Consider the following 26,860-nt stretch of genomic DNA (forward strand, 5'->3'; position numbering starts at 1 on the left):
TATTAGCCCTTTGTCAGATGTGTAGGTTGTGAAAATTTTCTCCCATTCTGTAGGTTGCCTGTTCACTCTGATGGTAGTTTCTTTTGCTGTGCAGAAGCTCTTTAGTTTAATTAGATCCCATTTGTCAATTTTGGCTTTTGTTGCCATTGCTTTTGGTGTCTTAGACATGAAGTCCTTGCCCATGCCTATGTCCTGAATGGTATTGCCTAGGTTTTCTTCTAGGGTTTTTATGGTTTTAGGTCTAACATGTAAGTCTTTAATCCATCTTCAATTCATTTTTGTATAAGGTGTAAGGAAGGGATCCAGTTTTCGCTTTCTACATATGGCTAGCCAGTTTTCCCAGCACCATTTATTAAATAGGGAATCCTTTTCCCATTGCTTGTTTTTGTCAGGTTTGTCAAAGATCAGATAGTTGTAGATATGTGACATTATTTCTGAGGGCTCTGTTCTGTTCCATTGATCTATATCTCTGTATTGGTACCAGTACCATGCTGTTTTGGTTACTGTAGCCTTGTGGTATACAACTGAATCCCCAGCATGGGGAATCATGCCTGGTGTCCAGTAAGTGCCCAATAAATGTATTGATTAAAGACACTAGCAACAATAAATACATACAGAGCTTGTCAAGTGCTAAGCACTGCTCTAATCGCTTTACAACCTTTACTCATTTACTCATCTCTGCAACCCTGTGACATAGGTACTATTATTATCTTCATTTTAAAGATGAGAAAACTGAGGCACAGAGAGGTTAAGGTTAGGCAGCCAGTAAACAGCAGTTCTGAAATCCAGATCTAAGCCATCTGGCTCTTGAGTCCATGTCCAGTATTCACTTTTCAGGGTCCAAGTGGAGCTTAAATTGGGGCTGGGGTTGGGCGAAAGTGATAGCTGGATGAAAAAGAAATCTGAATACTCATATGTGAGTCTCACCCCTAAAAACAGAGAGGATTCCTTTCATCTGGTGCGACTGTGTGCATCAAGATGGTATCATTCTGAAAAATACATTTCTAAGTTGTGATCTTCTTAGAGACATATATCGAAAAACCTAATTATTCCCTCTCATCCTGCGTTTCTGCTGTTGATTTGTGAGATAAAGCCACAGGGCCATGTCTGTAACATCCTGATCTGTTCTAGGGATGCCTGTGATGAATCAAAATATAATTCTTTTAACAAATGAAGCAGTAAGCAGCAGGAGTTGGGTTATGAAGGACAATATTCAGAGAATGTTTAGACACATGATTAAATGACAATTTGGGGAGGAGCGCTAGAAAAAGGAGACTGTCGACATCTGAAGAGATTTGTGTGTGGATGTTGTGATGTTGCTTATGAGTGAATGCCTGCAATGAAAGTTTACCTGTGTCTCTTGCTGTTTGGAGGAGTCTCACTTTCTCAATTTATATTCCTGACAGCCCTTTTTCTTCCTTCTAGTTACTGCCTTGGCACTTGACTAATCTGCTTTTTCATACATTAGGGTTGGGGTAGAATGCAAAGAAATCATAGGTAACATTTTATCAAAACATCTGGATCCAACTAGATTCTACTCAAGACCTCATTATGAAGCTTATTCTTCCTAGACAATGAAAACAAGACCTGGAATAATTTGATAGGCATTTTGATTAATGATTTGAAAAGTTACCATCAATGACTTACTTAAATATGTCTTGCTTCAACACTTAAACCAAGAATATTCACATTATTGTCCAAAAGATTCAGTAGTGTAGCTAAAGTTCTGGGCCCTTAGTAAATGATGCTACTGATGATAAATACAATGACAGTTACCAGATTCCTGACACCCTTTTATCCTAGGCTAGAATGCAGAAGACATGCTGCTCCCATAGTATTGCATCCAAACATGCCTTAGTCACACTATCCCAAACATTTTTGTTTGCATTTCAAAGGAGATGGGAGATGGCTTGTTTAAAAATTTCAAATCAATTCACTTTAAATTCTCATTTGAATTTCCAAGAACTGACTACCTACTGATGATATAGATGCTTGTGCAACTCAAATCCAGATGGGCCCCCACCTCCACCCTGTGGCTACCATATGCCCCTTTGGCTGTGTTGAGAAGAAGTTCTCTGGTGCTCAAACTGATTTTATTCCTTGGAAACAGGGCTGGTTTCATGGGTGTTCAGCCTATGTAGTTGCACAGGGCCATAGTCAGACGCGTCTCTGTTGTTTTATTATTTTATTTTATTTTATTTTATTATTTTATTTTATTTTATTTATTTTATTTTTTGAGACAGGGTCTCACTCTGTCACCCAGGCTGGAGTACAGTGGCACTATATCATCTCACAGCAACCTCCACCTCCCAGGCTCAAGCGATTCTCATGCCTCAGCCTCCCATGTAGCTGGGATTACAGGTGCGCACCACCACACTCAGCTAATTTTTTTATATTTTTAGTAGAGACAGGGTTTCGCCATGTTGCTCAGCCTGGTCTCAAACTCCTGGGCTCAAGTGATCTGCCCACCTTGGCCTTCTAAAGTGCTGGGATTACAAGCGTTAGCCACCGCGCCCAGCCCCAAGTCTCATTTGTTTTAATACTCTGCTGTCACCATTTTGAAATTCTTAGTAATTCATGAAAAGTGACCTTGCAAATTATATAGCCAGTCCTGCTAGAAACATACTGAATATCTGATATGTAGAAACATAAACAATTTTATAAATTTGGAATTTTAAAAATGTTATGATTATTTTGTAGTTCTGAAAAAAAAAATTCTACTGTAAATACTTTAACCAGCTCTTAGAACAGTTTTCTGAAATCTCTGTAATTAGGATCAGAACTAAAATAAAAATTTCTAATGAGATGAATTACCAAAATCCATTTGAAACTGGATTTGCAGAATATGAGGCCTATGACCAAGAATATGGTCTTCTTAGGAACACATCTTGAGGCTTCTATCATTCCTTCTGGCTTGCTCAAGGAGTTTGCCCAAACTGAGCCCAACATCACTAGCAGCTAGAAAGGTTAGCCTTGGTATCATCAGGCCATAAGAAAGATCATGAGCCCCAGGAAACCAAGGGAGCCCTTTTCCAAGGACCATTTTATCTCCTTGTTGGCTTGGAAAGTCATGGCATGGCATGAAGCCCAGTCAACCTTAATTCAGATGAATGTCATTTCACAATCATTTTTAAATCCAAAATCCTGATTTTTAACTAAGATATGCTTGCAGTTGGACAATGTTCAGGCATACAGAATAACCCAAATTAGTCTTAAAAAGCTTTATGTTTTTCTTTCCTCAAATAGAGGTCCTTCTGGGATTAGCATTATTTAATGAATAGATGAGACCAGTGCATAATTAGCATATCAGTTGTTTAGCACATTCAGGAGAATAACCTTCAGCACTTTAAGAAATATACCTGTGTAAAAACTCTGAGTTCTGTTTATGGTTTTAATGTGTTCAGAAAAGCTCTTTATCATGGATTCTCCAAAGGTCAGTTTTTGTTCAGCCTATGTCTGCATTTTCACAAATTGAGAATTTGAGAACTCCAAAATAAAGAAGCTTTTCTATATAATAAATAAAGATGCTCAGTGGGAAGACTTCATAATACCCAGGTTATGACTCATTCTAAATGTCTACTTTTGCCTTTTGCAGTGAAAGATGGCTCCATTATGTTGGGACCCATTTTTTAATCGTTATTTGTTTTTTGGTTGCAAAAGTGAAAAAACAAATGCCTGATTGCTAGATGCACATCAAGTTATAAAAGAAACCAAAGATGTGTTTGATCCCTCGGCCAGCCCACTCTCCTGCATCTGCCACTAACTCCTCCCTGCAGCAGATACCCAGCCAGGCCTTGCCTCCATGACTGGTTCTCTCCCAAGGACTTCAGTCTCAATGACAGGCCTGGCAGTTACCTTTGACCCACTGTCCTCTCCACCTTCTGCTCATGTTCAATCTTTTCCCAAGTCCTATTAATTGTACTGCCCAATACCGCTGAGCTCCATCCACCTCCCTCGATCCCGACACCAGCTCTATCCTAGTCCAAGCCATGACAGCCTCTTACTCAGACCCCCTGCCACCATCTTGTACCTCTGAATCATCCTCCCTAAAACAGCCAAGGCAATCCCCTTAAAGCATGAACCTGATTATGTCACTCTCCAACTGAAATCCTTCAGTGCCTCTTCATTATTCTTAAGAAAAAGTCCAAAACCATGAAAATGGGTTTCAAGGTCCTGCAGGTCTAACCTTGGCCATCCTCCTGCACCCTTGTTTCATCATGGTCCAGCCTCACAGGGTTTCTTTGCATTCTTTGAGAGCCTCAGGTCCCCCCCCCATCACCAGGTTTTGCATTTGCTTTCTTTCTTCTTCAGAGAATGCTCTTCCCCCAAGATCTCCCCTCTTTATGGCTCAAATTTTAGCATAAAATGTACAACTTCCTTGGGGAATTTTTCTGGGATCCCCAAAACCAGGTCAGGCCCTCACCTATATTTCCTCCTAGCCTGCCTTGCCTTCCTTGCACTTGAGGAATTTATGATCAAACATTTACTTGTGTGATGGTTTTATAATGTAGGTCTCCCCTTCTAGGGTGTGAGCTTCTAGGAGTCTTGCTCTCCACTGTGGCCCCAGTGCAGCCCAGAGCCTCAAAGGTTGGAGGTGCTCTATTGGCACATCCTCCACCCTTGAGTGAGGAGGAGGGAACAGGATAACTCACCGCACTCATGAGCGAGTCCAGGACACTGACGGCAAATGCTGTCCCGCAGGCAAAGGGCTGCGTGAGGTACAGTTCTGTATCGGGGTCATCATCATCGTCTTGGTCCAAAAACTGAACATTAGTATCGTTCACTAGAAAAAGCATAAAATAAGAATTAGCTCTGAAGACCACACACAGGCAGTGAAGCCAGAGGGAGACCAGGCTACTGGTTTAGAAACACTGAAGTCATTGAGAAGGAAACAAAAGCATGGAATAAGCTGTAGATGGATCTTCGGGTAAGGGGGGCAGTGGGACTCAATGGACTGTTCCTGTGTCACTGTTTAAGTGTCTGAGAACTGGAGAGCAATGAGTTCAAGCAGGCTTGCTCCACGGCAGGCCGCTGGAGGACCAACAGACTGTGCTGCCAGTCCTTTGGCATAGCTTTAGGATCATGACCTAAAAACACTTGCCAGTGTTTTTTGGTAACCAAGTCCTTTGAGAGATGGACATATTTCAATGATGAGCAGCCATGCTGGGATAGTCATTTTAGCCACAATGAAAAGAAAGCAGCTTATTGGGATTAAAGAGCTCTGGAAGGGGAGCACAGCAAAGGCAGATAGCAAGGAATTCACCTGCAGGCATAACCCGCAGCCTACCCACTGGGATTGGCCTGGGTTGTTCCCCAGGTCCCAGGCCCGAAATCCAGGTCCACACCTAATAAGCCCTGTTTAATACTCAGGAAACTCCAGGTGGGACGGATGACTGTCTGTCTCCTGCTGCTTGCTGACAAGGACTTGCTCTGAATTTTGAGTTGCATGGGGATGCCCACGTTCTCCCTTTCCCCTCCTAAACAGCTCAATCTTTTATGTGCTTGCATTCAAGCAGATGCAGCATTGGATGCTGTATTTCATTTCCATCTGAGGATTCCTCAAGGACTCCTCCTGCAAGTATGTGCAGACTGATTAGTTGTGTCACTCAGATGTCTTTAACTTATTAAAGATTAAATGACAAATTAATTTCCATTCCCATCTTGGCTTTGGAAATTATCAGTTTTGCAGAGCAAGTAATAGGGGAAAAGTCGGTGAGGGGATGGAAGAAGGGGGCACTCACAATTTCTAAAATAATTATTTTAGAGAACAGATGAGGTTTCCTTTCCCTGATTCCTTTCTAAATGTATCAACAGCTAATTCTCTTTTCTAGAGTTATTGCTTTAATTTTTTAAGCAACTTTCTTGATAACTCTTTAAAAAAAAAAAAAACTTTTGTTTACTGTATGAAGCAGAATAAATGATACTAGCATGAAAGGCTAGGCATGGAATTAGTATTTTTAAATGACACCATCTTGTTTCCCTAGAGAAAGATTCTAATGGGGAAAATCTTTGCTCTGTTCTTCCAAAATTGGTCACATTTGGGTCCCCATTGTTTCAGCAGCAATTGAATTGCAGGCTAGTGGTCTAAGTCCTAAATTCAGGCTCTGACAACTGGGCTTCAGTCCAGCCTGTGCTGCCAACTTCCTTGGGCAAAGCATTTCATCATTCTACACCTTAGTTTCTGTCTCTGTAAAATTGAGGAGTTATAGCAGCTCTCTCATGAGGCTGTCAGGAGGCTCATACGAATGGGATTGTGCCCAGTAAGCCTGGCCCAGCATCTGGATCATGCCATGATTTGATAAATACCAGCTGCTGTCATGATCTCCCTTCCGACATTAAATACCTGTCCACCCATTACAGCATGAAAATGCCCAGCTTCCCTCTGCCTCTCTTGGAAACACTGAAGCTCTTGCCCAGGGGTCTTTCAAGAGGTGGCTTTTCATCACCTCCCTTCACTTGTCCAAAGGGATGTTGTAGGCCACCGTTTAGTCTTTCTGATTTGTGAATCAGAAAATGTAAACTGGAGACCACATATGGAAGAATGTGGTTTTAGTTACTTGTAATAGCCACCAATGGTGTGTGTGGCAATGCTCCGAAAAGCACAGCATCTGTTACCTCCTATCGGGAAGACAGGGAAGGGTTGGTACCAGATATGGAGGTGAAGTGACTCCAAGTAGGGGGAGGGGACTCCAAATTGTCAGTGAGCTAGACATCTGGGGCAATGGGAAAAGCACTCCAAGAGACTAGCCAGGGTCCAGTGAATACCCTGTATATCGTTCTGAAATACCGAGTCTCACAAGGAGAGCAAGCAGTGCTACTCAAGGCCTGTTTCACAGAACAGTAATTATGTAGGTGATAAGAGGTACCCACGTAATCACCCCAAAGCATATGTGGTCAAATACAATTGGAATAGTCAGGCGAAACAGCTTTAACACAGTCCTTTCTTGTGAGACTCTAAGGAGCCTTTGCCATGCTAATGTCAGTTGAGAGTCTCCAAGTAGATGAAGAGTGGAATGTGCTACACAGCTTTGAAAGCTTGTGTGGCCTTGATGCCCTCTGTGTCTCTTAAAATTCATTATACTGGCCTGGCATAATGCAGAACACATCTCAGAACACGTAGATAAATAAGAAGTATTTGCGGGGATGTGGGAGGTGAAGTGGTCTGAGGAGGGCGGTATAGTGGCTAAAGAAATAGGTTTCAAGGCAGAAGACAAGGGTGGTGTGAGCACCTGAAAGATTCTCTGAATACAAGGAAGAAATCTGGTGTGGGACAAAGGCTTCAGGAGAGTCAATGATGCTAATCAAATACCAGAATTGTTGCCTTAGGTTTGGGGCACCAAGCTTTTCCTTTTCTCGTCTACTAATGACAAATTAAGATATCCTAGTTAGTCAGCGGCATGTGAATTCCAATTAGAAAATGAAATTCCTGGCAGTGAGGATTCTGAAATGTTGCTGTAGGTTTGTGAGATGGAGATGTTTGGATTAATTTTCCAACCAGAGGGGTGGACCACATGAGCCATGGGTCTTTTGTGGCCCTCCAGTTCTGAGGAGAGCAATCCAGAAACCTAGGGCTTTTAAACAACTACACTAAACATGAAAAAGATACCCCTCCTACAGCTGGAAAGAGAAAATAGTGTGATACTCCCTGATCTGAGTGAATTTGTCCTGATAAATAGCTATACCTACAATAATGCACTGCTGAGTGGTGGACAATCTATTCCTTAGTTTCTAGACACCTCGCAAGCAAGATTACTGTGTTGAAAGTCTGCTCCCTTATTTTGAAATATATTTTTGGGCCAAGAAAATGGAATGTTCATTTCATTTGTGAGTCATGTGAAGGCAGGTGCTCCCACCTCTCTATCCACCCCTCTGCTGAGCAGCACTTTTGCTGTCTCTATTTAGAAGATCAATCCCCAGTTCTGAGACCTGCTGCTGATGGGTGCCCTTCATGGGGTTATTAACCAAGTCATGGGGAAGTGGGGAAGAACCTAACAAATGCAGTCATGACCAGAGGCCTTTATCTTCCACCTGAGTCCATTGTGAATCTCCCAGAGAGGATTCTGGGCTGGGATTGGGGGCCAGAGTGCAGTGTTGCATCTGGGTGGCTGCTAACCTTATCCTCTGCACCCTTCTTGAAATCTGCCTTTAGGAAAAAAGGTTCCCTAGGGGCCGGGTGTTTTTATGGTTTCAGAACCAGAGCTTCTGAGAAATGCCCTAGTGGTGGGGGGGGAGGGCAAATAAAGTCAGAATAAAGAAAAATAAACAGCTGGAGGGAAGGCGCCATCTTAGGTTTCTTATCTTAAAATTTTGATATTCTCCTTTTACTTCCTCTGAGAGCTGTAAAGACATGTCATTCAAACTGACAGTGTGTTGGAAGAGGAGTAGAAGGGAGAAGGCGGGAGAGCAGGGTGACAAAAAAAGGTGGGGAAAAAAGGCTCAGGCCAGAGAAAATGAATTAGAGCAAAGATGCTTTGGAAACAACTGCCAGGTCAGATGGGTGTGATCAAAGGTTTACTGATGCTGTGTGGGGAAAAAATCATTAAGAAAGGCCAGAACAAGACAGTCGATTCCAACCAGAGCCACAAATAAAACACATTCAAAGCAGTGCCATGGGGTAGCCTTTCTGTTACAGCCGGTGAAATAAAAACAAGCTGATGATACTTGGAAACACCAACAACAGAACAAAAGGAGATACTGATGTGAAGGAAAACAGTGCTTCTTACCCAGTTCAGTTATCATTAGAATGTGCGTCCCACTGTTTTTTTCCTGATTGACTGATACCAAAGGCAACTTGCCCGGTTTAGCTAATTGGATACAGCATTTAAGGGTTGGGGAAAGGGAGTGGAGGAAAGTACAGAAAAAGAAGACAGTGAGGGAATAACAGAGGAAACATTCTCAAGTAAAGGGACCCCGGACCACAGGTAGTTTGCATTTGTCTTGGGGGAAGAGGCCACTCTACAGTTTTGCACACTCCACTAATGGTAACAGGGAGTGCCATGGCCAGGTTAGAAGTTAGATTCTATTGTCCAACCAACATGGCCCTCAAAACCCCATCATTTTGGGGGCCAGGATGGCATTTGTTGAAAATGGCTTTTGGCTGAGATATTCAACTACGATACATTAAATGTAGAGTTATTACACATTAGCCCAGGGCTTTTGCCTTGTTCCTAAAATAGGTTTGGCTTAGATCCGAGACTTTGTATATCAGTGGAGGGCTCAGATTTTAGGAGCTGTCCAATCAGAATGCTCAAAAGAGGTTCTTACAGTAAAAATCACCAGAAAGAATCCATGAACTAAGCCTTTCCTCCTTTCCTCTCCATTCCCAATTGAATGCCCCAATCGCAAATCCATCATCTCATGCTCCTTTGAAAACAGTGACCAGCATGAAGGAAACTGTCTATTCATCTCAGAAGAAAGATAGATCAGTTTTCCCTTCCGGTAATCTGCCATATTTCTACCCATACCTTCCTCCCAGCCCCCTCAAAACAAACCCCATAGCAGCTACAAAGTTGAAAGGGCTAAGAAACAAACCAACCTCCTCATATCCTGTATGGTTTGAAAGAGAGAACAAAAACTCCCCCCAAAGCTGACATTGACCCTTACCTAGTTCAGTGATGATGGGGATGTTGACCCCAGTTGTGATGGATGGTTGACGTAACATCCCGTGCACTGGGCTGTTATCTGGAGAGGATCTATCCATTCCTGGAGGTGTGAACCCTAGTGGGAAGGAAACAGAGGAGGAAGAGAAATCAGAGAAGTAGAAAATTTGGAAATAATCAGAGTACACTCTATACACACGACCCCAAAAATGAAGCTTATGCATTATTCACAGGTCAACAATTAGTATTCCCAGGATAAACTCTGATGATTAATTCTTTAGAAGGACAGGGTAGGAAACCATTATAAATAATCGTAACTCACTTCATAGTTCCCTAAAAAGTCCAGACTCCATACCAATTATTTATTCTGCTCATAGATTTTGGCTCCCATCTCTTTCCAGGGACACAGGAGAATTATCCCCTGTGCCCCCTTGAAGTTAGGTATGGCCATGTGACACATGAAATGCTCTGGCCCATGAAAAGTGAGCAGAGCAGTGCATATCACTGCTGGTTCAGGTATTGGACAGCCATCTCTCTCTTCCCAGGCCATGGCAACTGTGAGGATACAGGTTACTATGGAGATGAAGGCTAGACAGCAGCCCTGGACAGTTACCCAGACCCACAAAGCATTCTGAGTGAATGAAGAATAAAGCTGTGTTGCTTTAAGCCGCTGAGATTTGTTTGTTTGTTTGTTTGTTGTTGTTGTTACCACAACATAACCTAACCTGGCCTGTTACCGTAAACCAATCAATTGCTTATCTTCTTGCTGGTGAGTGACTTAGGCCTCAGTTTTCACAGAGTTCTGGCCAATGGGAGGTGTCAGGAAATCTTCCTGGGGCTTTCAGGAAGTGTTTCTTTGCTCTTAAAAAGAAACACATATGAAGAGATTCTCTTTTAATTTACTGAGCACTGTTTTATGTGCCTGTAGTGCCAGGAACTGAGGCACCAGCTGAGGGCATAACTAACTTAGTGATATTGGCTCAAGTGAATGACAGGAAGAGCTGTCCTGGAGTTCCTGGGGCAAGCAGCCTGGAGCCATCCCACCTCAGGATTTCTCCCTACGTGAGATTGTATACACATAAACACACGCACACACACACACAAATGTATTTATACATATACGTACACACAATATAATAAGATGCACACATTTTTTCTTTATGTTTAAGCTAAATGGAGAAGGAGTTTACTTGCATCTAAGTCCTCCTGACTAATGTATATGCCACCTGCTTATGGCTGATCCCTTGAACTTCCCAGTGTGCCCAACACAGACCACATAAGGTATATGTGGACACAGGAAAATTGGAAAGCAGCCTGCTTGGTCTCTGATTTTGCAGTTTGGGCTTCTTTGGGTCTCAGTTCCAAGCCAAGTACATACCTGGAAGAGGTTGGAACAACTGTAACTTTCAGTTTAGTGAGAGTGAGAAATATCCTGGCTAGGCAGAATGGCTGCCTCGTTAAGGTTTTGCATGGACACATATCAGTATTAGAAACCTATTTACCTCCTACATTCATCTGGTGAAAATTAATTTTTCTAACGAAGCATACGGCAGCTCCACGCAAGTGGCAAGACCCAATGCAATTACATTTAGATGACAGGCAAGCATTCACATTCACTTCGGTTTCTCATTTTTGCCCTCAGCGGAATGCTACATGGGCTTATCAATGAATTAGGGACTTTTAGGAACAAAGTCACTTGCTAAATTTCCAAGGACAAAACTCCAAATAGATTATTATGTGACCAGATCCCTGACTCACTTTCCAGCAATGTGACAAGATTGTGTTGAGTCTGGCATTTTGGCTAGGTGTGAGTCAGGAATGAAATACGGGAGCTCAATAATTGCCTGTTGTTTTGGAGTTGCATAATGTATAAAATGCCAGAGAAATATAAAAGGGTTTTCTTACTTTCTGCTCTCCTGTGTATACATTTCTTATCACTGAGTGCCATACTTTCAAAAAGAAAAACAAAGTTTTACTTCATATCCATTCCCTGACTGCACTTAAATTGATTCTTTACATTAATATACTATGAAAAGGGTAAGTCATTTTGATTGACATTGTAGCATCCATCTTTTCAAACTTTGGAATATATGTTTTTCAGCCAACCACATAACCAAAAACATGCATTTTTAAATGCTAGCTGTTTTCTTCCTCTAGGATGGTGAAGGGGAAAACTAAACTGTTTTCATCAGAAGTTTCATTCAAAAGCATGAAAAACTGGAAGTGACAGCTGTGCAGATTCAGTGGATGTGACGTTTTTGAATTTCTTCAACTTGACAAGTAAACACCTTAAATCGGTAATGCTATATGCATAATACATGGCCTGTATTTTGACATCCATCATCAAATGCTGACTTGAGAAAATACGGGTTTGTACGTCAAGGAATAGCACCCATAAAGCAGGGAGAAATGCAGGTCACACGGTATTAGGAAAACTGTATTTCATTACAGAACTCGCAACAAGCCATGGCATCCTTTTATTTTATCTTATTTAAAGATTCCATTTTCAGCTGTGAAAAGACTCAATTCCTTTGCATGAAACCTTCATTTAGAAATGACATGCTTGCTTCATAGGCTTCTTTCATTTTGCTTTCATATTCCATTTTCCCCTTCAGTCACCAGGCCTGGTTTCATTAGCATCTGCAACTGACAAACTATGGTGGGTGTCCAAAGACATCTCTCTGTTGAAGGCCCAACTCTCCCCCATGCATGACTCCCAAAAAAAGTGTGCTTTTATTGGCAAGAAAACTTCATGCCTCTTTTTGTTTCCCTACTTTTCTAGTCACACATTTTTAAAAGCAAAAGGCAACAATAAAAGCAAAATTGGCTTCCTCTTTTTCCCTGGTGTAGAGTTATGTTAAAGGTGAACATAATTTATTAGCATTGTTTCTTTCTTAGGGGTTCTGATATGGGAAAATTATGGTCAGAAACGGCAGGACTGCCCCAGATTCCTTAAATGGCTTTGGAGAGAAGAGAAATTCAAGCACCTTCCATAAAGGGATGAGGCAATCTGGCCTTTGATGCCATAGCATGGTGTCCACCCCATTCCTCATAGCTGCATTTGATAAAGGGGCAGGTCTAAACTGTGGCCCAGTCTCTGACCGTCTGGTTCCCCTTCCCATTATTGCTTGCAGCCATGGCTGTATCATGGGTAGCACCTGAAGTCTCTCTACATTAAACAATGCCCTAGTTCTGCATGTGAAAACACTGGCACATGGAATATACTCCAGAGATCTACAGCTAGAGAACAGTGAAACTGGGAAACACTCCCTTCATTAGTTAAACTAACACTTGGGAAGTTAATTTTAGAAACAACCACTTATTTTGCCAGAAAAGATGACTAAGAATATCACCATTAGAGACGTGGAATGAGAAGTCCTCAATCAGGAAAAGACTGAAGTTTAAATCATCCACAGCCGAAGCTATCACCAGATGGGCTCCTGATTCTTTAGCTATGTCCCCATAGCACTTTGTTGATCATGGCCATGGGAGGCAAGTTTTATGCTAAAAATGACTTCCATATGTTTGTTGGCCATTTGCATATAACATCACTAATGATCAGGAAAATGCAAATCAAAACACAATGTGATACCACCTTATTCCTGCAAGAATGGCCATAATAAAAATATCAAGAAACAGTAGATATTGGCATGGATGCGGTGAACAGGGAACACCTCTACACTGCTGGTGGCAATGTAAACTATGTGGAGATTCTCAAAAATAAAAAGGAGACTACCATTGATCAACAACCACCACTGGTACTACCCAGAGGTAAAAATCATTATTCGAAAAGGAATTAATTAACAGCATTTGCAGTGACCTGGATGAGACTGGAGACTATTATTCTAAGTGACGTAACTCAGGAATGGAAAACCAAACATCATATGTTCTCACTGGTATGTGGGAGCCATGCTATGGAGATGCAAAGGCATAAGAATGATACAATGGACTTCAGGGACTTAGGGGTTAAGAGTGGGAGGGAGACGAGGGATAAAAGAATACAAACATGGTGCAGTGTATACTGCTTGGGTGAAGGGTGCACCAAAATCTCACAAATCACCACTAAAGAACTTACTCATGCAACCAAATACCACCTGTACCCCAATACCCCAATAACTTATGGAAACAATAAAAATAAAATAAATAACTTCCAAAGACCACCTGACCTCCTTACACTATAAGTTTTCTCCCCACTCCAATCTTCAGTGGCCGGTGTGGCAGGCTTTTGTTATCTATTTTATTCATTCAGCATGAGGCATAAGTACTTGACCAACTTTATCCTATGACAGGTATTCTCATTCTACATACTGTATAAGAACTTTAGGTCAGAGACTGGATTTTCATTTCTTTGAACTTCCCAGATTATCTACAAAATGCCCAGCACACAGAAAAGAAATAGAATGAAATTGTTAACAGCATGGGCTGTAAAGTCAGGTGTCCTGGATTCAAATTCTGGCACCTCTACTTATAAGCCATGGCACTATAAGCACTGTGCAGACTCTCTCCAAGTCTGCTTCTTCATCAATAAACCAGAAATACCTCCTACAAAGGACAATTGTAAGGATAAAATAAAATAATGTATTTAAAACATTTAGTACAATACCTGGTATGAGGCAAGTGCTCAAAAATGCTGGCTACCAATATTAATATTTTATTAGGTATACAATAAGTATTTGTGGATCACTTCCCCTTCCCTATGGATAAAGAACTGAAGAAGTATTTAGTAGATTCTTAAAAAAGATTTTTCACACACAGAAAATCCTAGAATACTAATGAGAAGGTGAGCATTTTGTGTGTGTGTGTGTATACACAATATTCCTTATGTGATCATAAGGAAAGAAGGACTATGGCTCAGACAAGATACACACAAGTAATGGCTGGAAAAGGGTTCCAGGACACTGTAAACCCAAGTGCATCAGAAATGAGAAAGGCTCAATGACATTGTTTTTATGAGACTCAAAGCAAAGGCAAGAATGCTCTAGATCTAAACTGGTTAATAATTGAGAATGAAGAAGAGAGGGGAAGGCTGAAATAGAACCCAAAGAAAAAAAAATAGCCAACGTTTATTGAGTGCTTACTATGTACTAAATTTTGCTCATGTAATAACTTTGGTTCTCAGAACCATCCTATGTATATACTATTATTTTTCAGAGGAGGAAACTGAAGCACAGAGAAGGTAAGCAACTTGCCCCAGGACATACATCTAGGAATTAGCAGATCTCAGAGCGGAACCCAGGTAAACAAGTCCCAGTGTCTCCTCTAAGCCACCACGCCATATTGCTTCTTATGTGCCAGGCTGGGCTAGGGGTTTTTTCATGGGCCACCTTGTTTATTCCTCCTAACAGTCCCTGTGTGTTTAGGGACTGTTAATATTTGCATTTTGTAGAAGAGGAAAATAAGATTCACAGCAGTGGCATAACTGGCTCAAGCATACCCAATTGGTAAGTGTCTCTGGGAGCCGCAGCCAGGCAGTCTGACCTCAGACTCCTGACACCTGCAGGCTGTGCCACATCCCTGACTTGAGTGCTAGCCTTCTCCTTCTAGGTAGTGTCCCTGGCAGGCAAGTCTGAGGCCTGAGCCAGTCTTACTTTTTATTGTTTTCACTTTTAAACAATAGCAGATAACAACTGGGACCCATTGTAGTTATGCTTAACTTGCTTTGGTATGGCAGCATGCACAACTCAGTACATATAATAAATGCTTTATTACAGTACTTTTCCATGGGGGAAACATAAAGTACTTTCTAAATCTTCCCTAGTTAAATCCCTGAGCCTTTCCAGGGAGAGAGGGAGATGGAAATTCTTATCAATCATCTCCCCTAGAATAGATGGAGAAATGAAGGTAAGTGCTTCCTCCACCCCCATAGACTTAACATAAAGGAATTGGTTCAAATGGTGGGCCAAATTATCTTTTATTGTGTGCATATAAATGATGGTTAGAAATCCATATGCTATGTTAAACTAGGGAAATAAATTAGGCCGAGTCATCTAGGTTTGCTGAGACAGGTATTCAATATGAAGTTGTAAAAGGGAAAGATCACCTTTAAAAATGATCTATAAAGACATGTTAAAATCAAGAGAAACATCTCATATTACATCATCTATGAGATGAATTAAATTTCCTGTTAATGCCAGGGGAAAAAAATCTCAAAGGCAAATGTCAGATGAAGTGCAGATCAATAAAAATATTTTGATAAGTAAATGCAACAATGCTATTTAACACATGATTGGCAACTGCTGAAACATAAATTATCCAAATTTCCCATTGCTGCTTATGGGAAAATTATGCAGATTAGAACTTGATTAGGCTTATATCATGAGACTCAATTTGGACTTTTAATCTATTAAGCTCCAATAAATGAGGCATCTGAATAGCTCCCCTGAGCAACTACGGTAATAGCCACAGCAGTCATTTTTGCAGTATATATTCCAACAAATGCTTCAGCAGCTGAAGTAAAGAAAATTCCATGTATAGAAGCACAATTGCTTTCTAACTTGTAGGGGAAGAAAATCCACGCACACCGGGTTGATTTGGGAAATAGGTTTTTGGAAATGACTGCAAGAAAAATCCAGCCAAAGGAAAAACTTCAGTTTAACCTTGTAATATTTTTTCACAGTGGTTTTCAGTGGCTTCCTATGAAGCTAGAATCCAGAGTCAGGAAGGCCAGGCAGATGACCATGTTTACTCGATAAAAAAAAAGATTATTTACCAAGGCAGCAGCGTCTCCTGAAACTCCCTAAAGGCTACCCCAACAGCGTAGAGGTAGCCCCCAACAAGGTGCTGGAGGTCAGTGTCAAGGAGGGAAGTGGGGAAATGCCCCTGCCAATTTGTGACTCCCCTGCACAAAGCCTAATGACAGTGCTTGGAAACTGTATAAACAGATAATTCTGTGAATCCTGAGCCACACCATAAGATGTCTTTTGCCTCTTCAGCAATCAGTCTATGCTAGAGATACGAGAGCTTTCAAAATCCTCTAATCAATTCCTCCATTCTTCAGATGAAGAAACTGAGGCTTAGAGTGGAGAAGTTATTATGTCCAAGGTCACAGAATCAGTTAGCAGCAGAACCAGGATAGTTGATATCTGCTGTTTTCTGTTCCTTTTTAACTCCTTCTATGCGTAAGAAACGCATTCCACAGTGTTTGTTGGGGGTGCAGGGAAGAAACTCCGCCCCTACCCTGGAAACAGGAGTGGCAATGTGAAGCCAGGCATCCTGACTTCACAGGGCTGCTGATGGTCATGCATAATCCTGGCCACATCATCGGTTTAGAGATAAGTCTGTCCCCCTCAATCTAGGGCCTGTCCATGTTCTCCCCAGGACATTATGTAAACGATGGTAAAGGTGCTGTGGTTGCAAAGTCAGGAGCCTGCAGGTGTGGGGCTACTGGCAAGCAGTTAGCCCACCATGGCGTGAATGAAAATAGGGCAAATGAACCAAGAGGTGGAGAGAATGAGATAGAGCTTTGTCATTGCTCAAGTTCCTGCACCCAAATGTGCCTAAAACCAGAGATATCCCAGTTATATGTCTCTGTTTTTACTTAAGCCTTTTTGCATTGGATTTCACTTGCGCCAAAATGTCCCAACTAGTACAATAACTGAGAAAAATCTCCATCCTCTTCATGGTGAAATGATTCATGCTGGCCTGATTTTCTACTGAAACAAATGACTGCATCTTCATTTAAGGTTTCCTGCTTGTTTCCAGTGACCAGGGACAAGACCTGGCTTAATACTCTCCTCATTTCTTTCTATTTACAGTAACTAACAATGACATTTTTAGCGGTACATTTTTTTAGAGACTGTCTTTGATTAGCACCTTTGGAAGTTGACTCCACCCACTGAATAAAGTGCCCCATCCTTTTTAGAGTTTACATTTTGGGTCCAACCCAAACCAGAGCAAATTAAACAAACCAAACAAAACTTCTCTATAGTTATTTGCCCAATAAGCTTCGTAAAATATATTCAGCTCTCAGACAAGTCTCACACACATGAAACAAATATATTTACAAGACTTGTCTCTCCAAGCAGACAGTCTCTTTCCTTAGAATTAGCTTAAAGATGTAGTCCCAGCTATTCAAGAGGCTGAGGCAGGAGAATGGCCTGAACCCCAGATGCGGAGCTTGCAGTGAGCCGAGATTGCACCACTGCACTCCAACCTGGGCAACAGAGCAAGACTCTGTCTCAAAAAAAAAAAAAAAAAAAAAAAGAATTAGCTTAAAGAGCTTACTGTGTAAGATGTTTCTCAGAAGGGTTGGTTAAGGGGAGGAAGGAAGAAAAAGACAAAGCTAGCAACAACTCAAACACACCTAAAACTACAGATTTGGAGAGAAACCTAATATTCACCTGGTCTAATGTCTCCGTTTACCCAAGAGCTCATAGTATCATTGCTTTTTCCACAACATCTCAACTTCTCAGTTTTACCTTATTCTAATTCATCTTACAATTTAAAAATAAGGCCAGATGCAGTGGCTAATGCTTGTAATCCCAGCACTTTGGGGGCCAACGTGAGTGGATTGCTTGAGCTCAGGAGTTCAAGACAAGCCTGAGCAACATGGTGAAACCTTGTCTCTACTAAAACAAAAAAATACAAAAATTAGCTGGGCGTGGTAGAGTGTGCCTGTATTCCCAGCTACTTGGGAGGCTGACATGGGAGGATTGCTTGAGCCAGGGAGGCAGAGGTTGCAGTGAGCCAAGATCGTGCCATTGTACTCCAGCCTGGGTGAAAGGGTGAGACCCTGTCTCAAAAAATAAAATAAAATAAGACATATTTGCTTGGTCAGTATGGATCAAATTACTTATAATTTTACCTCCACTTTGGCCTAAGCAATTGCACTTCTAAAAATATGTGTACAGCCATTATTTCCTTATATTAAAATTTTGGCTGCCAGGGTCTTCATTCATAGGTATTAAGTAACAATATTCCATTGAAAACAACATGAATGTCCAATTTTAGGGAAATTGGTTAAGTATGCATCCACTAAAAATAATGCAGAAAAACATTTAATGACAGAAAAACAGTCACGATAAAATTTTTGTGAAAAACCACAGGTAACATACTAACATGTACGATCCATTTTTTGAGGGTAAAAGTATTTATATCTATGGAAATAAGACTAATATGTCAACTTTCTTATGTCTGAGCAGTAAAATTACAGGGAACGTGCATTTTCTTTTTGGTTTCTATAATTGCTAAATTTTCTAAAATAAACACATTTTATTTATGTAATGAAAAAAATTTAAAAATTATAAATTGATGTTAAAGACCCTGAAATCTCGAAACCTCACATGATCTCTATGGGTTGAGAGCAGCTGGTGAACATGATGGATGGACACAGCTGGTTCATCTGTAAGGGTCTGACAGGTCTTTGAACATCCACTTGATTTGGCAGTTGTTAAGGAGACTGAAGTTCTGAGATGGAAGTAATCAGGCCAAGGTTACAAAGCCAAGGGGCTTTAAAAGAACAGGGCCCAGAGAGAGTTTTCAGGCTTCCTAGTTCTCTGTTATTTCAGCCTCCCATCATCTTGTAAGAGCTACTCAATCTCAGAGCAGAGGCCATTTACATAAAGCACACATGGGCAGTGAAGAGCCCAAGAAACCCACAATGCCCCATGCACACAGGGGAATTGCACGCAGGAGCAGTCAGAGCTGGTTTCCAACACAGACGGAAAGTGGCACCTGCTGATGACCATCCCTGCTCCCACCAGCCTTACCCACTTCAGAAACGCTGTTCCCCCTCTTCCCCCCCAACCCAGCTCCTGTCATTTCTTTACCTCTTCCAGGAAGTCTGCCTTGAATAACTTCTCACATTTAGTTACTTTACGAAGATATTTTCCTCTGCCTTTTTTTCCATCCCCTTTATTCGTTATTTTTAAATGTATGAATTATTACTATATACAAATTACTACATATTAATGTTTAAATGTTGTTAAGCATCATTAATTCTCTCTGTTTTATCTTCATATACCCACTGGACTCCCCAATTTCAATATGGCACAGCTTATGCTAGCCTTTCTTTATTGTTTTTATTTATTCTTAATTCCTGTTCTGGGATCCTCCCTCTTTGCTGCCACCACAAGAGGACAAAGATTGTTTTGCCACTAACATGGGATCTCCTCTTTCATGATGGATCACAGTTCCAGCAAACTAGAGGCTTACTATGCCAGGGAAAAGGCAGATATATACATTACAAGACAATGATATCAAGGGGATACTAATAAAACACACAGACATCCCCCCTCATGCTGCCAAGACTATATACCATTTTGTTTCCATTACATCATTTTTTTCTCCCGTTTTGCAAGCATTAATCAAAGAAATGTGAAGAGCTCATTAAAATGATAGATTGACTGAAAATGTAACCACCTTTTCATTATAAACAGTTTCTTTATGTTCTTGGTGCTATGGGCTTTGTTTTTCAGCATTTGTCATGTAGTTCAAATGTCCTTTTACATTTAAAACACCAAATGCCAAATGGGCTCCAGTTGTTTGGTTTAGTATGAATCGATGGCCAGCGCAGCAGAAACCAGAACTCCAAAATCACAAGCAAAGTATAACATCCATATCTTAAGCACACAGAAAATTAAGTAGCTGTAAAAGATGAGTTTGCCAAGTGATCCAAGGCCTTGCCGTGAAATTCAGGAAAGCAGAATCACATCAACAACAACTTTCAGCCAGCTGTCTCTGAATGGTTCTAGAAACAAGACGCCTGGCCCAAGATAGTGCCAAGGTTCCAAACATTTGATGGTTCTTTAAAAGAAAGAATTTTTTTTTTTCTTAAGTGTTGAAGTGTTTCCTGTATATATATTTATGCTGGCAGATGAATACGTAACTGGGACCTTGGATCTTGGGGTCAGGCATTCCCACATACATACACATACGAATCTTCACTAGATGAGGGTTTGATGCTGGTTTGACTCTGAGCATCTCTCTGCACAGCGTGGTCAATAACTTTTGACCACTACCTGAAATAAGCCATACCATTTGTGGTCTAGAACTTGAACACTGTGGCTAGACTGAATGAGTTTAGGTCCTGCCTCTTTCTGTTTCTAATTTGTGATCTGGGGCAATTTATTTAAATTTTGTGTCTCAGTTTCCTCATCTGCAAAATGGAAGAGGAAGATGTCATGAAGATTGAGTAAGTTAATAATAATAATACAGGGAAACTGCTTACAACAGCACCTGGCACAGAGCATGTACTTCATCAGTACTAACTTATTATTATTTATCAACAACAGGGTTGTAAGCCGACAGAGAAAACAAAACACATGGGTTTTAGTCCCAGGTCAACTCCTACCTCTCTGTGAGAATGCAGAAGGATTCAATGCCTTATCCAAACTCAGTTCTCCCATCCGTAAAATGAGGTAGTAGCAATGTCCCAAATCCCTTTAGATTACTGTGCATCATACATAATATTGAAACCATGATAATTCTGTGTTCAGCTACTCGATTTCAGGAATGTCTGTGGAGTCATTCATGGGGTTGTTATTTTAAGGAAGTGGAACACAGGAGCCCTCTCTTCCAGAATCCTATCACATTGTCTGTATCAACAAACATATCAAAATTTCATACAAGAGACGTACACCAAATACATTAAACCACAACAACCGTGTAGCTTGCACATCATTACTCCAGGCACAACATCATATCCTCTCTCAGGAGTAGCCCCTAAGGCATGATCCTTCCTCCAGGAGCCCTGCATCCTTTCCATTTGCTAACAGTCAAATCATTCATTTGCTGCTATGCGATCACAGTCGTGGCAATGGCTGTGGCCCTTGGTGTCTTCATCTGTAAAATAGGAATGACTCTAAGACCCTCTCAGCTTTGAGATTTATGTCTCTTTCATGACCCCAAATTTTAAAAGTGATCTCCAACAAAATAAGCTAGTAAAGGGAATCCAGAGGATCTCCTTACAGACTCCTTCACAAGCTCTAGTGTAGATCCAGATTTTTTTGATTCAGTTTTATACCTTTGCCCAGAGGATGAAACTTCACTTCTCAAACCAAGGAGAAGGATGTACTTTCTCCAAAGTTGCTCTAATGGCTGAGAAGGCCATAAATAACCATTTATTAAACAAACACTATGGGCTAAAGGAAGAGAAACCACCACAATTAGGCCCCTGAGGCCTGCAGGCACAGTACATAACGATGGGACTCTCATAATCCAGGCAATATATAACCAGTTGTTCCATTTTCTTGAAGTTATCTTCATAATCAAGATGCTATCTCAGGCATTGTGGGCTTCAAAACTATTTTTAATTTTAATTTAAAGAGCAATTAAAGACAATGGATACGCAGGATAATAAAGTAAGTGATTAGCAGCATGCAAATGACATAGGCTTAATGATAATATGGTTCTAGTCTCCAAACGGCTTGTCGAGAGAAAGCCCTTTCTACATGTGGTTGTTCAGCTAATGTGTCTCAACCCACAATTACAACATTGCTGACACCATTAACCAGTGAAACAACATCACTTCACGAAATCCTTGTTGTCTCATTAAAAAGGAAAGGGTCAGGTAATTTACCAACGTTGTGTGTCTAGTTTTGTTGTTGGTAATTAGCAAACATTACCCAGCATAGACTTCCACTGGGAACTGGAGGAACTTTGTGAAATATTAAAGAAGAAAGCCTTTATATTTCACTGGAAAATTGAAAAGAGGTGCAGTAATATTCTCCCTGTCATCTTTTTGCATTTAGGAAAAGGAAAACACAACTTGGAACTCTTTAATTTCAGGAGAAATATTCAAAATGCATTGGGAAGTCACTATCCACATTAAGACCCTGGATCACCATTGTATACTGGCAGATAGAATCTGCATCCCTGTTTACAAAAGGGAGTTGGAGATGGGAGGACGGAAAAATTGCAAACTTCATCTTTATTGCTCTTACTTATGTTATTTGAATTAATCTCCTTGAAATAGAAGAAAGGGGCTATAAAAGTTTCTTTTTGAAATGCTACAGGACTTAAATAAGCACCAGAATTATTTATTCAGAAAAATACACACACACACACACACACACACACACGCACACGCACACACACATATTTAGACCTAAAGGGAGAAGAAATATATTCCAGGGAACAGACTTCCTGCCTCCCTGCTTCCTAATAGAATCTTCCCCACATTGGAACTCAGACCCCGCCCCCAACACTGGCCAATGCTTGGTGTGTTGTCAGGGAGTAGAATGGTATCCTATTCTTTAAATGGAACTTTCGGAACATAAAACACATTCCAATAAATGTGAACAGAAAATTATGAATTCATTAAACTACTTTGGTATCTTGTGCTATATATAATATTTATATTCCAACTACTATAAAATATGCTTTAATATCTTTCGGCAACTATAAGGACTTAAATATTTATAAAATGGCCAAAGATAAAGTATGGCCCTCTTATTCCTACATACAGATGATGTAAGGCATGCAATCAAAGACAATAACACTCTCTGCCCATTTGTCATCTTAAAGGAGCCGATCAACGCGCCATCCCTCGTGTGCCATCCACATAAGAGTTGTTGCCGACACAGGCAACTCCAGAGGAGTTTGCGCCTTAAAAACTACCTAGAGTGCTATACTTCATAGAAAACAGGGCTTTCTGAAAATGGAGACAAAACTATAAATTTGCAGGCAAAACAGCTCCAAGAGGGGCTTCAAAGTACTGCTGTATTTATCTCTGGGACATGTGAGAACAGGAAGCATTTTGATTTAATATTTCATAACATAAAAAACAATTGCTTCCTTGCATGGCATATACTTAATGCTCACAGAAATGAGTTTTTTTAAAAAAAAGTTTCAATATCTTAAATGCAAATAAATAAATAAATAAGGAGACACACCTGCATAATAGGAACGGCTTCCTTTGAAAATATGGAATAGACCCACATAATCCCAATAAAGAGAAAGCCACCATGAATTTATAATCACCTAGGAGCCTATTAAAAGTAGTTTTATAGATTAAGTGTGAAACCTCAACCCTGATGTTCTTATTATTTACCTTCCTTGCTTGCCTTTAGGCCCATGGCCTGATTGATTTTCAAAATTCTTCCATTTCCTATGCCGATTAGGTATTCAAAGAATTGTTTGTGCCCACCTGCCTTGACCTCTCAAATGGACACCCCCTGGTTTATTTTCCCAGCTCCCACTAGCTCCCTGCTGGGAACCATGTGGAAGTTTGTGAATTTCTCATATATCTTGCATTTTCACAACGTCCATTATATGCTTTCCAAATCTCCCAGCAATCATGCCTAGGAGAATGATTTATTCTATAAATAAATTTCTAAGATAAATTTCTATGGAAATGTAAGCTTTAGTAAATCAGCTGCCCTGATACAAGGATCAGAGATGGTTTCCTTGAGTAAGTAAGGGGCTAGGCCGGTGTTTCTCAACTTGGGCTGCACGTTGGAATCACCAACGCCTGCCTGCATCAGTGTCTAATTTAATTGCTCTGGAGTATGGCCTGAGCATTTCAAGAATGTTAAAAGTTCCCCAGATGAGTGCAATGTGCAGCTAAGGTTGAAAAACAGTGGGCTAGTTCAGAAATAAATCCATCCACTTATGGTCAACTAATCTTTGGCAAGGATGTCAAGAACACACAATAGGTAAAGGACAGTCTATTCAATGAATAATGTTCAGAAAACAATATTTACATACAAAAGAATAAATCTGAACACTTCTCTTACAGCATATACAAAAATCAAATGGATTAAAGGCTTGAATGTAAAATCTGAAACCATAAAACTCCTAGGAGAAAAAATAGGGGAAAAGCTCTTTGACATTGGTCTGGGCAATGATTTCTTGGATATGACACCAAAAGTGCAGGCAACAAAAGCAAAAATAAAAAAGTGGGACTATGTCAAACTAAAAATCTGCACAGCAAGGAAAACAATCAACAAAGTGAGAAGCCAACCTACTGAACGGGAGAAAATATTTTAAAACCACCTATCCAATAAAGGGTTAATATCCCACCTATATAAATAACATATACTCAATAGCAAGAAAATAAATAACCTGATTAAGAAATGGGCAAAGGAACCTAATAGACTTCTTTATAAAGAAGATATACAAATGGCCAACAAGTAGATATGAAAAGGTGCTCAATATCACTAAACATCAGAAAAATGCAAATCACAATAAGATATCACCTCATACCTGTTAAGATTGCTATTATTGAAAAGACAAGTGATAACAAGTGTTGGTGAGGGTGGAGAGAAAAGTGAACCCTTGTACACTGCTGGTGGGAATGTAAATTGGTACAGCCCTATAGAAGACAGTATGAAGTTTCTATAAAAAGTTAAAAATAGAACCACAACATGATTACATGATTTAGCAATCCCACTTCTGGGTATATATCCAACAGAAATGAAATCAGTATCTCAAAGAGATATCTGCACCTCCATGTTTATTGGAGTACTATTCACAATATCCAAGATATAGAAACTACTGGTGTCCATCGACAGATGAGTAGATAAAGAAAATATGGTCTGTGTTGTGTATGTACCTGCATATATATATAATGGAATATTATTCAGCCATATAAAAGAAAGAAATCCTGTCATTCAACAACATAGATGAACTGGAGAACATCACGCTAAGTGAAATAAGCCAGTTATAGAAGGACGAATACTGTATGATCTCACTTATACATGGAATCTAAAAAGTTGAACTCATAGAAGCAGAAAGTAGAACAGTCGTGGCCAGGGACTGTGGCGAGGGTCAGGGGGAATGGGGAGATGTTGGTCAAAGGATACAAACTTGCCATTATAAGATGAATAAATTCTGGGGCTGTGATGTAAAGTATGGTGACTATAGTTGATAGTGTTGTGTAGTACACTTGAAATTTGCAAAGAGAATAGATCGTAAGTGTCCTCACGACACACACCCGGGCACACACACACACACACAATAGTAACTATGGGAGATGATGGATGTGTTTATTAACTTGATTTTGGTAATCACTTCACAATGTATATGTATATCAAATCATCATGTTTTAAACCTTAAATATATACAACTTTTATTTGTCAGTTGTGTCTCAATAAACCTGGAGAGGAAGAAAATCATTAGGGTAGACAAACCTCTTAAATTTGTATATAAAATTTATGTGTCTATGAGGAGGTAGGAGGAGGGTCACAGAGAAGATTCATTATTAGCTATTTAAAGGGGTACAAGACCCCTTTCCCAGTTGAGAACTAACATGCTATAGGTTTTCTGGCTGAGACCCAAAATTACTGTTTTAAGGAAAAAAAAAAAAGAGGCAAAGGAGGGAGGCCAAGTGACATCTGTTGACTAGGTGGAGTAGCATGGGTCCTGCTCTGGAAGGGTGTAACTTCACCAACATCAGGGCTCCTACCACAACCAAATCCCACAGGTTGGAAGTGTATGAGGTTTTCTGTCAGCGAGCTGTGCCAACCTCTGCTTCAGAGAGCAGCTGCGTTGCGTGGCGCCATGCTAGCCTGTCTATGGAGGGGAAGAGCCCCATGCTTGCTGTTCATCTGCCCTAGTTCTTCCTCAACTCCTCTGTAGGCTTTTGTTAGTCTACCTTACCTGGTCTGCTCACCTTCCAAAGGTGTGCTGGTTTCTATCATCATCTATTTTCTATGCATATTTACAGACAAACAGATCAACAGTAATTCTGGCTGCTAGGTACAAGTGGATAACCCTAACTTATGATTTGTTAATCTGGGAGTAGGAGGGGATGAAATAAAATAGTAAAATTGTAATAATAATAACAAAAATAGCTAACATTGCTTGAGTTCTCCCATCCTAGGTAGGAAGTGCTTTAATAGCCATTCATTCAGGGTTGCCATGTATGGTTGTGAAGGTTGGGCACTACACAGTAGCTAATCTAAGTGGGTACCACTCATATCAATGGGCATTGTATATTTGCATATTTATGACAATATTTTTTCCTAGCAGATGACAGAAAAATGTATTGTTCGAACATATTAGTAGATTATCACCATTTTTTCAGCAGAGGAAAGTAAGGTGTCTTGAGAAAAGAGTGACTTTTTCTGGCTTACTTAAAGGTACTGTATGGACAATAGAAAGTCCTGTATCTCACTGAATTCTCATAGTCATTTGATATGCCAGGTGCATTTAGTATTCTTAGTGAGAAAACTGAGATACAAAGAGGTTAAGTAATTTTCCCAGGCCTAGTAAGTGGCAGATCTGGGATTCAAATCCAAGCTGTCATTCCAGACCCCATGTGTGCCATGACTGAACTTGACTGCAAGTGCTATTTCTACAGCCTTTGATGTTTAATAACT

At 40.4% G+C, this 26,860-nt stretch overlaps 1 protein-coding gene and 1 long non-coding RNA gene across 30 annotated transcripts in view; one reads left to right on the forward strand and one right to left on the reverse strand.

The window, feature by feature from the left end:
- KCNMA1 (potassium calcium-activated channel subfamily M alpha 1) overlaps positions 1-26,860 on the reverse strand; it is a 775,685-nt gene that overhangs the window by 40,268 nt on the left and 708,557 nt on the right. For 19 of the 29 annotated variants that reach the window (XM_032140900.2, XM_058436411.1, XM_032140891.2 and 16 more), the window contains 2 exons: positions 9,604-9,717; positions 4,653-4,783 (listed from right to left, as the gene is read on the reverse strand). In XM_032140900.2, coding sequence (XP_031996791.1) covers positions 4,653-4,783; positions 9,604-9,717 — 245 coding nt within the window. Of the gene's footprint in view, positions 1-4,652; positions 4,784-8,723; positions 8,805-9,603; positions 9,718-26,860 lie in introns of all 29 variants that reach the window. The other 10 variants (XM_032140879.2, XM_032140870.2, XM_032140851.2 and 7 more) reach the window with 1 other exon arrangement.
- Positions 1-26,860, forward strand: part of LOC116460178 (uncharacterized) — a 96,736-nt gene that overhangs the window by 21,481 nt on the left and 48,395 nt on the right. The window lies entirely within an intron of this gene.

Source organism: Hylobates moloch, unplaced genomic scaffold, assembly GCF_009828535.3.
Source record: "Hylobates moloch isolate HMO894 unplaced genomic scaffold, HMol_V3 SCAFFOLD_3, whole genome shotgun sequence".
NCBI lineage: Eukaryota > Metazoa > Chordata > Mammalia > Primates > Hylobatidae > Hylobates > Hylobates moloch.